Consider the following 13,207-nt stretch of genomic DNA (forward strand, 5'->3'; position numbering starts at 1 on the left):
TGATGCTCAAAACAATCGAATACTTATGTGCCTACTTTTTTGTCATTCCCCCCGCCATAACAAAGAAATCAAAGCTCTCTTATTGTCCCCATGATGAAACTCCTCGATCACTGCATGCGGCAGTATTTTCAGTGACCCTTGGGCTAAAGTGAAAGCAAAAAAGGCAACTTGCTATGGTTGCCCGTGAAAATAAAATGGTGATGAACCAAACTGGGGCACAGGAGGCATAATAGTAAGCCACACTGCCGAGAAGCATCGCATAAAGGTAAAGGGACCCCTGACCGTTAGGTCCAGTCGCGGATGACTCTGGGGTTGCGGCACTCATCTCGCTTTATTGGCCGAGGGAGCTGGTGTACAGCTCCCGGGTCATGTGGCCAACATGACTAAGCCGCTTCTGGCAAACCAGAGCAGCGCACGGAAACGCCATTTACCTTCCTGCCGGAGTGGTACCCATTTATCTACTTGCACTTTCGTGCTTTCGAACTGCTAGGTTGGCAGGAGCAGGGACCGAGCAATGGGAGCTCACCCCCATCGCGAGGATTCGAATCGCCAACCTTACTGATGAGTTTTGCTTTGAACCAGATTTGAAACAGCCAATTTTTGTGACCATACTGGTCATTACTATACTTTCTTCCCACTTTAGGGGAAACTCATGTAATGCTAGGCCTGGGGGGGGGGCACTGGGATATGTTCAACTCCAGCAGGATGTTGTGATGATACACAAAAACAAATGCCTAAAACACTGCAAATATGAAATAAATGGCTGGAATGGCATTGCCCAGAGGAATAAGCAGTGCAAATAATATTTGTCCTGTGTCATAAGAATTTACCAAACTAATTTGGATCACCCCAAACTGAGGCCAGTCCAACTGAGGAACCAGTTCACACTCCTCCTCAGCAATACGCCTAATAGTTGTTTTCCTTTTAAATATTTCCTAGCCACTTCATAAGTGTTGGCAGACATTTCCCCTTAAATACCACAGCAGTGAAGTGAATGTAAACAGATAATTACATATATTTCTTATACTACAAAGGGCTAGACGGAATGAGATTAGCTTCTCCAACAAAGTGTAGCTCTGGTTGGGCCTACCCTTCATGTAATTGACTGTCCCCCTTAATAATCTTCAAGCATTTAACAGACCCTCCAAATGTCTCTATTTTCCAGGGACAATGCTGGACTTACAGAAGCTGTCCTGGTTTCTGTTTTAATCCCAGAATGTCCTACTTTCCCCTATTTTCATCTGAGAAAAGTTGGAGGGTACGGAATAGGATTTCCCCAGGGCTTTTTTTTCATCTGGAACTCACAGAAACTCAATTCTGGCCCCTCTCAGGTGGGTGCCATTATAAGAGGACAAGAGTTCTTGGTGAGTTCCAGCACTTCTTTTTCTAGAAAAACAGCACTGGGTGTTCCTACTTTCATTAAATAAATGTTGGAGGATATGACTTAATTGCTTATGGTCACATACTCAGTGCAGAGTTAGACCCACTTAAACCACCTAATTTCAAGAGGAAGAGATGTTGAGCATAGAGGTGCGCCAGATTGTGGCCGCTGAAATCACATGCATGAGATGGAAATGGCATCTTCATCCAGAAAAATAAGCACCTTCTAATTGTGGCAAGTGCACCACACAAGCCAAAGTATTACATAGTGCTGTGGCAGGCTGCACTACAATATGTACTCTTGGTTAGCCTTTGCATTTTGCTATGTGCATTTTATATCTATATATCTATATCTAATCTATATTTCTCATATTACTATTTTTTAAAATGCCTTTTGACACTTTAATTGAGCCAAAAATGCATCGCCCTAAACGGCCTCGGTCCAGTATACCTGAAGGAGCGTCTCCACCCCCATCGTTCTGCCTGGAGACTTGAGGTCCAGCACCGAGGCCTTCTGGCGGTTCCCTCACTGCGAGAAGCCAAGTTACAGGGAACCAGGAAGAGGGCCTTCTCGGTAGTGGCGCCCGCCCTGTGGAACGCCCTCCCACCAGATGTCAAAGAGAACAACAACTACCAGACTTTTAGAAGACATCTGAAGGCAGCCCTGTTTAGGGAAGCTTTTAATGTTTGATGTATCACAGTATTTTAATATTCTTCTGGAAGCCGCCCAGAGTGGCTGGGGAAGCCCAGCCAGATGGGCGGGGTATAAATAATAAATTATTATTATTATTATTATTATTATTATTATTATTATTATTATTATTGCAATATTTGGAAAAGTGCAAAATCTGCACATTAGTCCAAGAGGTGGGACTCAGGCCAGCTTATACTGGCATTTGCAAAGATTGAATTCCCCAAACACTCCTAATGTATGTCGGCTTGTGGCTGTGTGCTAGTACCGGTGCTTTTCCCCCCTTAAAAAAATGTTTAGAGGTACTCTTATTTTCCTACTCATAATAAAATACTGCCCCTCAATGAAGAAAACTTAGATTCACAAAATGTTTAGGGGTGTGCATAACCCTGCGCCCCCCCCCCTGGGAAAAAAAGCACTGGTTAGTACCCATACCCTTGGACGGAATGAGACTTTACTTTTCACTTTGCTGCATTTAAAATGAATTCACAACCGCCTTGTTTTAACTACTAGACAAAAGGAGATAGAAGGCCCTTGTGATTATCTCTTAGCATTCAAACAGCCTGAAAAGGAATGAACTGGAAATACTAAATCACTCCTTAATCAGTGCATAGTTTTACCACATGTTTCTTTTGATTCACTCGGGGTTTGGGTCATAATTGAGAAAACATCCTGGCATGTTCTACTCTCGGCCGGTTGCTCTTGTGTGATCTTTCAGTCAACCTTCCAAAACTCTCTTTTTCCATTTAAGACCGAGGAAGCCTCTCCACCCTCACTGTGTGTGCATCTAGATGGTTGCAAAGTGAGTAATTTTTGCTTTGAGTTGTTGTTTTTTCCCCCTTTTTCAACTACAAGTGCCTGTGCATGTGCGCTCACCTCACAAACAAAACTACAAAAGGCAGGCGGGAAGGAGGAAGGGAGGGGGAGAGAGAAAGCCAACAGGTTGATCTGGATTACATCAACAGTCACACCCTCCTTACTTTATGAACATAGCAGAACAGGTGTTTGTAATTCATTAGCTAAACTGAGCTCAGCGCAGACAGGAATTGAAATCTGCTCTGCTCCCTGGTGTGCTTCTTCTCTTTCTCGGTAGTACCTACTGCTTCATCTGGCCTCCTTCTAGCCGCAATGACTAGCCACTCGAGGGACTTCCGGAGCCGTAGCAACAGCAGCTCTTTCGCTTCGCCAGGAGGCTCTTTTGGCATGCGAAGAGAGCGTTCGTGCTCCCCTTCTTCAAGGTATGGGGCCTGCAGCAGCCCCATGGGGCTGAGCACCAGCAGGAACAACTTCAGCTCTTCGAGCCTCACCGGACACAGCCGCTGCTCTTACCCAAAGGTTTCGGTCAACAAACGGCTCCTGACTCCGCTACACCTGGATATAGATCCCTCCTTGCAGGAGATAAAGACCAAGGAGAAAGATGAGATCAGGACACTCAATAACCAATTCGCCGCCTTAATTGGAAAGGTAAGATTGTATACCATTATTTGAATGGGAAGGTAAGATGATGCCTCTCTTTGTATTGACCAGTGTGCAAGACAGTGTGACAGAGCTGCTTTAGGTGGCTGCTTCATGTGGCAGCTTTAGGGTACCATTGTAGGGTGGCAAGTTATCACCTGTGTATGTTGCTGTTAATTGCTGTAATTTCAGTTCTCTGCTTCAGGTACCAGGACAGCTCTGGCGCAGTCCAGAGACTATCTAATGCCACACAATATAAGTTCCAAGATTTTATTTCTAGTCTTACTAGTCCAAAGCCAACAGCAGTTGTGAAGTACTGTTGTCAGTCCTCAGGTGTAATAGGTGGGGATAGCCTTGGCCTGTGTGTTTATGGGGTGGTGGATGGTTGCCCTTTACAGGTTTTTTAACAAATGAAATAAGAACAAATAGGTTCTCCAGCTTAGGAGACTAAAAGTGTACATCTTCAAAGGAATATAATTAGGTTTGCAATAATGGCTAGGCATCAACAAGAGACCTGCTGGTTCAGGCCCATGGTCCATCCAGTCTAGCATCTGTTCTCACAGCAGCCAATCAGAGGCCTGTGGGAGACCCATAAGCAGAACATGAGTGCAACAGTACCCTGCCTGCTTGTGATCCCCGGCAACTGGTATTCAGAGGCAGACTGCCTCTGATAGTGGAGGTAGAACATAGCCAACATAAGTAGCCACTGATAGACTTTTTCTCCACGCCTTTGATTTCCTTGTATTCCTCTTCCGAAGCTGTCAAAGTTGGTGGCCTTTGACACATCATGTAGCAGTGGATCCCATCGTTTAACTATAGACTCTATGCAAAAGTACTTCCTTTTGCCTGTGCTCCCACCATTGACCTTCGCCAAATCCCGTGCTTCTAATGTTATGAGAGAGGGGTGATAGACTTCTCTCTATCCACTTCCTTCATAGCATGCATAATTTTTATGATAATGTGCCCCTTTTCTTGCCTTTTCCCTGCCCCTCCCCCCAGGACTAAGGAAGGCCCAATCATCAAAACCTTTTCTCATAGGGGGGTTGTTCCAGTCCCTTGATAGCCTTAAAAGTTGCCCACAATTTTTAAAAGAGCTACATAAACACACCCACAGTGGGATGGTACAGAAGAGGAATCATGGGGTGGGAGGGAATATTTGCAAACAGAACAAAAGGTCACAAACCTTCAGACACATGGGGAGAGTGGCTATGTCACTCACTATTCACAAGTAACGTTGCAGGCATTATGTAATACGTGACCAGAGTCACATAAACATTTAAAGCACATTTATACCATGGCTTCCATCAAAGAATCATGAGAGCTGTGTTTTCCCCCTTTAAATATATGTTTTGGATATGATTCATGTTGCATAGAGTAAAATTTCAGTCAGAGCGGAGATGAAAGGTGATGCAACCACCATTTTCCTTAAAAGGAGATGACTAGGTGTTATGTGACGAATGATAACAACTGTCTATTAGTGCATTCAAAATAGTCGCATGATAGGCCCCCAGGGTGACAAAAATGCTCTTCTGAGGATCTCTGTTGAGCAGCTTCCCAGGGAATTATGGGGATTGTAGTTTCAGGAGAATTCTGTTAAAGATCCTAACCATCCCACTCACAGAGATGCAGCAACTACATACCCTCCAAAATGCAGCTATGCAACTATGGGTACTTGGGAAGGTAATGTCTATTAAACAAGTTTTCAGTCAGCAGGATAGATTCAGCTTCTTAGTTTGTACCTTGTCAGCTGCTCTATTAGCATCTGAACGATTTGAAGAGAAGAGCAAAGAGGACTCAAAAGTTGCCATTCAGTCATCCCTTCCTACCCTCTAACTAGCCCTTCATCCCTCACTGTTGCCACTGGAAATAAAAGAGGCATGAGGATAGAGGCAAGAAGATATAAGATAACAGAATTCTAGACTGTACCACTTCAGAATGTGGTGGGGTGCCATGTTCTCAAATGCATTCCAAAGTTAAAAGTTCCAAACATGTAATAAACTAACAAATCCTAGAGAATATTCCTGATGTCCTAGTTTACTTCATGGAGGGAGCTATTTATTTGTGTTTGTGAGAGGAGCATTCAAAAACATGTCCCCTACATACCACCCTACTGTCTGAAGTGGATTAAAGAAAAGGTTTCATTCATTCATTCATTCATTCATTCATTCATTCATCATGCTTTTCTGCAGCCTGTTCTAGGCACCTAACAAAATCGTCAGGACTATAATACAGTCAAACCTCGGGTTAAAGACGCTTCAGGTTAAATCTTTTCAGGTTGTGTCCCGTGGCGACCCGGAAGTACTGGAAAGGGTTACTTCTGGGTTTCGCTGCTCGCACATGCACAGACACTCAAAATGACGTCACGTGTATGTGCAGAAGTGGTGAATCGCGACCTGCGCACGCACTGACACGGGTTGTATTCTGCTCATGTTGCGAACAGGGCTCCGGAGCGGATCCCATTCGCAACCAGAGGTACCACTGTAATTATAATAGTACAAACATGATACAAACAGTAGAAGCAGCAAATTAATAAAGTCCATGCACTAATAATGCAAAAAAAAAAGGCAGTGGGTGAATAAAACCCATGAGCTCCCAAAAAACCATTCAATCAAAATGCTGAATATTTATTTATTGCATGTATATTCCATTTTTCCTCCAAGAAGCACAAGGGTGGCATACATAGGTCCCTCCCCCCTCACAACAGCCCTATGAGATAGGTTAGTCGAACAGCTGATAGCTGGCCCAAGGTCACCTTAGAAGCTTCATGGCTGAACGTAGAATCTGGTTTCCCAGGTTCTAGTACTTGAGAGTATGGAACAGCCATTATCTGATGCCAAAATATAGTAAGTACCTAGGAAAGGAGTTCCACAATATTGGTGCTATCACCCAGAAGGCACCTTCTCTCTCTGTTAGCCATGATTTGCCTAATGTCAGAGGGCAACAGCATCTGGAACAGAAGGGCCTGTGACAATCTTTGTTGAGGGGCAGCTTCATGGAGGTGAAGATGGTATTTCAGATACTCAAACCTATGCCATTTCAGGCTATAAAGGCCCAAACCAGGACCTTAACTGGGGATGGAAATGAACTGGCAAGCGCAGAAGGTCTTTTGATGCAAACACCTCTATCTTCCAGCACATTCTGCTCAAGGTGTACAATAGGTATAAGGCCTTACCTCTGATGAAAGGAAGGTCCTTTGCCAGGCACCACATATAGCCTTATGAAGTTAGGAAAACACCAAGTGATCTTCCTTGGTACTTTCAGCAGGGAAAAGCACATGGGTACTTTTCATAGATCACAGGAGAGGTCCTTTAGATTTGACCAGAATGAGAGCCTTTAGAAGTTTGAAGAAGAAATGTTACTGCAGCAGCATACAATTACCTCCCCACCACCTCTCTGCTGTGGTATACTAAGACCTTATAGGCAAGACAGAAGGTTGTTTTCAAAGCGAAATAGTTGAACTACCCAAGGCAGGTTCCTGCAAAGCCCTCATGTTCCGTAAACAGATGGTAATCTCTGCAAGGATTGCTTCACTGAAGTGTCTAATGTAGGCAGCAAGTGCCAATCTTAAAACCAAAAAAATCACACACACACACACACTGGCACCACTGTGATTTCATTTTAAGAGACACTGTTTATTCCTCAGTTATGTGAATACTACACCCAGTGTTTATGACATGCAAATGGATAAATGTGCAGGCATGTTCTCTGTTGTGTGAGCTATTGGAAACAAATGCAACTGAACTTTGATCTGGCTTTTTGACCATATATGGATTTTTAAACTCATTCCTGAAGAAACAGGAGGCACACTAGGAGCCAAAGTGATCGCCCTCAATGGTGTCAAATTGTGTTGGTCCTTAGTTCCATGGAGATGTGTCTGGGATTACTCCATGAAGAAAGAACAATGGTTGACAGCTGTCCTTGAAAGGCAGCTTGCCCACCGCTGCAGATCTTTCCCTGGAATATAAAGCTACAAGGGAGGGTGCTGGGAATGTTTTAGGGTACAATCACAGCTCATCAGGGGCAGGTCTGGACACCAGCCTGCATGTACAACCCTCACCAGAATCCTCTGCAACACACATTGTTTTTGTGGGTCTGGAAGTCAAAGTACATGTTAATAAGGACTGAAAGGCAGCTGCCAATCAAAGTCTTTCCTCCCATGCCTCTCTACTACAACTTTCGTTAACCTAGTGCCCTCCAGATGTTTGGGGCTAAGGCTGATGGAATTTGTAACCCCAAATTTCTGGAGGAAACCATGCTGGAAAAGGGTGATTTGCTGTAATCTTTAGAAAATGCATAACACAATAGATCAGGGGTGTCAAACTCAAATTCATCGGGGGGCCGCATCAGCAGTTTGGTCACCCTCAAAGGGCCGGTTGTTCAGGCAGCCGTTGGATCTGTCACATCACAGCATGGCATGCGCTCAATATAAAAACAAGTGGAGGTTTCCTGAATGCATGTAAAGTGGAGGTTTCCTGTGTAGAATGGCCGGCGCCGCTAGAGGGCAGACGTTCTCTGGCTTGTAGGCTGCCGCGCATGCGCTGAAGAGGCGGTTTTCTTCTGTCAAAAAAAAAAAGCGAGAATAAAAGGTGAAGGCTGGCGGCCGGCGGCGGCTACACGGGCCACATGACGAAGTCTGGCAGGCCGGATTCGGCCCGCGGGCCTTGTGTTTGACACCCGTGCAATAGATGATGCTCAGAGTTTCCATGCAACAGCATCCCTTCATCAGGTGCTGCCTTTTTTGCAGGGGGGGCGTGGATAACTGAGCATGACACCATCGAGTCAGGCATCTTCTTTAAATGTTACGGGCAGTATAAGAGGAAAGAGATGTGTAGCTGTAGCTTTCACTGGCAGAAGATGCACATTCTGTCTAACATGTAGTTTGGGGTCCTTAAATTCAGATTGTAGCAGCTCCTTCCCTGGAGGACACTTCCTATAATCATTTCTTGCACACAAGTGCTCACATGGAGAACAGAAACAAATCAGCTGAACCAGCCAATCACTGATTTAAAGGTAAAGGTACCCCTGCCCATACGGGCCAGTCTTGACAGACTCTAGGGTTGTGCGCTCATCTCACTCTATAGGCCGGGAGCCAGCGCTGTCCGCAGACACTTCCGGGTCACGTGGCCAGCGTGACAAGCTGCATCTGGCGAGCCAGCTCAGCACACGGAAACGCCGTTTACCTTCCCGCTGGTAAGCGGTCCCTATTTATCTACTTGCACCCGGGGGTGCTTTCGAACTGCTAGGTTGACAGGCACTGGGACCGAACGACGGGAGCGCACCCCGCCGCGGGGATTCGAACCGCCGACCATGCGATCGGCAAGTTCTAGGTGCTGAGGTTTTACCCACAGCGCCACCCGCGTCCCTATCCACTGATTTAAATCCCTATCCACTGATTTAGTGGACAGCTATTTCTATGATTGGAGAAGTCACCCTGCCCACTTTCCACCTCTTGTGATCAAGATTTGTGTGCTATATCTGAGATCAGCCAGTTCATACGTCTTTACACAAAAGTGCCTGGCTGGAATTCTTCAAGTTTCGGGAAGTGGGAGGGATGAGCACTGAGTTATCTTGGCAAGCCAGTCTTTCTCAATCTCTGTTCGCCATGTATAAAATGAGTATGCCTGCCACCAGGAATTGTTGGAGGAGATAAAAGAGTTGTAACGCATTTTGGACATTTAAATTACCATAGAAACTATTCAGTCTAATACTGCCCCCCCCACCAAATGGGCATGATACAAATGACTTTGTAATCCAACGCTCAGCACTGCTGCACCAGCAAAACTGTACATGATGCCCTTCAGCTACATTGCAGTATCACATTGCTAGGCAGAATCACTTTGGGGTTGGCACTTAAGCCCAGTCTCAGCATGTCAGTGTTGAAAAAATTCTCCTGTCTCCAGTGTGGCATCAAGCAACTTCACTTCTGCAGCCGTAATAGGGCTGGGCACTAGCTATGCTATGAGATAGTCCAGCTTCATAGGAAAGAAATGGCCAGCCTCATGTAACAGTAGCAGGGTTATAAGTATAGAGGCAAATTTTCAAATAATTACTTACATTTCAGAGAAAGTAAGCCGATTGTGTTGTTGTTTAGTCGTTTAGTCATGTCCAACTCTTCGTGACCTCATGGACCAGAGCACGCCAGGCACTCCTGTCTTCCACTGCCTCTTGCAGTTTGGTCAAACTCATGCTGGTAGCTTCGAGAATACTATCCAACCATCTTGTCCTCTGTCGTCCCCTTCTCCTTCTGCCCTCCATCTTTCCCAACATCAGGGTCTTTTCCAGGGAGTCTTCTCTTCTCATGAGGTGGCCAAAGTATTGGAGTTCCCAGCTTCACGATCTGTCCTTCCAGTGAGCACTCAGGGCTGATTCCTTAAGAATGGATAGGTTTGATCTTCTTGCAGTCCATGGGACTCTCAAGAGTCTCCTCCAGCACCATAATTCAAAAGCATCCATTCTTCGGCGATCAGCCTTCTTTATGGTCCAGCTCTCACTTCCATACATCAGTACTGGGAAAAACAAATCAGTTGTTCCATATCTAGTTCTAACTGTAGCTTCTTGTCCCACATAGAGATTTCTCAGGAGACAGGTGAGGTGATCAGGCACTCCCATTTCTTTAAGAACTTGCCATAGTTTGCTGTGGTCGACACAGCCAAAGTCTTTTGCATAGTCAATGAAGCAGAAGTAGATGTCTTTCTGGAACTCTCTAGCTTTCTCCATAATCCAGCGCATGTTTGCAATTTGGTCTCTGGTTCCTCTTCGAAATCCAGCTTGCACTTCTGGGAGTTCTCGGTCCACATACTGCTTGAGCCTTCCTTGTAGAATTTTAAGCATAACCTTGCTAGCGTGTGAAATGAGTGCAATTGTGAGGTAGTTGGAGCATTCCAGCTAAATCTCCCCAAATAAATTCTCCCATTAATTTCCTTTTCCAGATTACCCAAATCTCCTTTCATTAATTAAAATCCCAGTTAGTTCCCCACCCTGCTCCAATATCACTTTCCCTTTTACTTTGTACCCCTATTCATTGTCAGTCATCTCACTGTTATCCCTTCTGCTGCTTTAAAAATTGAATTAAGAAGAAATAAGTTGCATGATTCCTTTCAGGTGGAGGGAGGAATCGTACTATGAGACATGTTGGCTGGTGGGTGTCTGTCTATCTTTTTAAACTTAATTAAGCAAAAGGAAAGCCTTCAGCCAGGGACCAGCCTACCATTAGACAGAATGAGGGAGCTGCCTCAGGTAGCAGATGCTGAAGAACAGGGAGCACCAGGGAGCTGCTGGAGACCAGAGACATGTAGGTCAAGTAGTCTGTATGATAAGCTGCTGCTCTCAGGAACAGACTGCCCTGCCCTGTTGCCAGTGTTGAAATGGGATTCAGGTGGTAGCCCTATTGGGTTTTGTATGTGGAGCAGCGTGTGGGGGGCTTCTTGTTCTTTGCCAAGAGCATCAAAATGCATTGGGGCAGCATTGCCACTGTCAGCTTGCCACCACACTGCATGAATTGTCATAGAATTGTAGAGTTGGAAGAAGACCCCGAGGGTCATCTTGTCCAACCCCCTGAAATGCAGGATTCTCAACCAAAGCATCCATGACAGATGGCCACCCAACCTCTGCCTAAGAACCTCCAATGAAAGAGACCCCAGCAGCTTCTGAGCCAGTCCCTTCCACTGTCTAGCAGCTCTTGCCAACAGAAAATTCTTCCTTTCAGATTGTAACCTCAAAGGTGGAATCTCCTTTCTGACTGAAACCTCAAACGCTCCCAAGAAACAAAGCTGCTTCCTTTTCCTTCCCTTGACCCTGGAAATGGAACTGAAATGGGGTTGTTTCCCACCCAGGGCACTTTGAGGATTCATTTGTGGCTTGCCTTTAAATTAAGGTGACCACTTATCTTCTCATCTTTTCTCATCCTGTTTTTCCAGTATTGGCCACATGGAAAGAGGGCATCTCCCTGGGCACCCCTTGAAATACAGGGCTGTTTGGTATGAAAAGAGACTGCTTGGCCATACTGGGTGGCAACACTCAAAGCATCCTTCTCTGAAGCGCTGGAGAGCCTTGTAGATCTACTACCAGCAGGTTAGACAGACCAGCAGCCTGAGTCATACAAGGCAGCTATGTGTATTCAGAGAAGCATTTGGGGAGAGTTTTTCATGCCAGAATCAGGCATATATTAAGGCTGTTAAACCCAAAGCATAACAGATCAGTGATGCATCAAGTTTGGGCAAGGGTTAGAATGTCACACTGCCTAAGTAAGGGCATGTCACTGCTCAGTCATCACAGAATGCACTACTCTTTGGCTAGAAACTCAGAAAATCTGAATTTTATCTTCTATAAATCAGATAGCTGTATGATAATGATCCTAGGCTGGATTCACAAAGCAGAGATTAATTAACTCTGGAACTGGAGGTGTCTCCTTTTTCTTTCTATTGGTCTATATGCGTACTCCATTTCCTTCCAAGTTTGTGTCTCTCTTTAACTGGAGCTGTTTTTGAACTTGTGCTCCTTTTATGCCAGTATGAGTGATTGCTCAATAGGACAACCATCTCCTTTGGAGCCTCTAGGTGCTGTATAATAATGCTATCAGACATCTCTCCTTGGTTGTTCATTGGCAGTTCCAAACAAACATTGGAAGCAGGAACCAATGGTGGTAATTAAATAAGGAAGAGGTTGCCAAAAGAGGGGGTGAATTCTCTATCATGTGCAATCTTTGGATAAAGATAATACTCTCTAAACACAGGTTGACAGGCTTGTTATCACAGCAGCTTGAACTAAAGCCAATAATCAAGAAATGTGGACATGTTTTGATGAAAACTTAACATGTGAGGCTTGCACTGAAGTTTATAGGGACTGCCATTTTCCTTCTTGACTCATTGCAAACTTGTTCAAATCTTCATCTGTTGAACTCAATGCAAGAACTGTCAGTGGGTTGTTATGTATAGAGGCTTGTTTAATACATTTTTATTGTTTGCTGTGTAGCAATATGTTCACAAACTAGGGGCTTCGTTTTCTCCCTGAAGAAGAAAGGGGGAAACTAGGTGGAGGATGTTTGGTGAAGTAGAACTGCAACTCTTTGAGGAGACCCAGTGAATGGATTTTGATTTAGCTATGCACAGTCATGGCTACCTAAGCCCATGTCACCTCTGTTGATTTCCTTTCACTTCAGTTTGTGGAGAGGAGTCACTGATACAGATGGGGAGAAAATAGTTTGTGTTTGCATGTGAGTCCACCTAATTGAAACTTCCTGAACAAAAAGCGATCCTTCAAATCTCACTTTTCTTAATTTTACAACTTAGTTCTGCAACTGAGAAATGTATACATTTTTTCTTGATCAGGTGAAAATGTGTATACAGAAATGCATTATATTGGGAGAAATTGCATGCAAAAATGTGTATATTAGAAGAAATGTACTCTAAAACGCTGGTGAATTTTCATGAGGATCTTTCATTTTAAAAACTTTCAAACTGATGTGGAAATGTGGGGAACTGAACTGAAGACTGGATACATGAGAAACCGAGATAAACCAACATTGACAGATCCACCCTCTGCTAGTCACTGATCTGTGCTGAAATCAGCCTGGATTCTGCTTATCTAATGCTACCGGTGAACCCCATTTAGGTTGTTTTGCAGTGGTGGGTTTCAAAATCTGAAGCCAGATTAAGTAATACTGTAGACTGAAGCAGCTGTAAG

The 13,207-nt window shown here is 44.6% G+C and overlaps 1 protein-coding gene across 1 annotated transcript in view; it reads left to right on the plus strand.

Moving 5' to 3' along the window:
* The first annotated feature begins 2,888 nt into the window (after nt 1-2,888).
* Nucleotides 2,889-13,207, plus strand: part of LOC128405547 (filaggrin-like) — a 62,768-nt gene continuing 52,449 nt past the window's right edge. The window contains exon 1 of the mRNA XM_053372303.1: nt 2,889-3,535. Coding sequence (XP_053228278.1) covers nt 3,200-3,535 — 336 coding nt within the window. The 5' untranslated portion in view covers nt 2,889-3,199. The remainder of the gene's footprint in view (nt 3,536-13,207) is intronic.

The sequence above is a fragment of the Podarcis raffonei genome, chromosome 2 (assembly GCF_027172205.1).
Source record: "Podarcis raffonei isolate rPodRaf1 chromosome 2, rPodRaf1.pri, whole genome shotgun sequence".
NCBI lineage: Eukaryota > Metazoa > Chordata > Lepidosauria > Squamata > Lacertidae > Podarcis > Podarcis raffonei.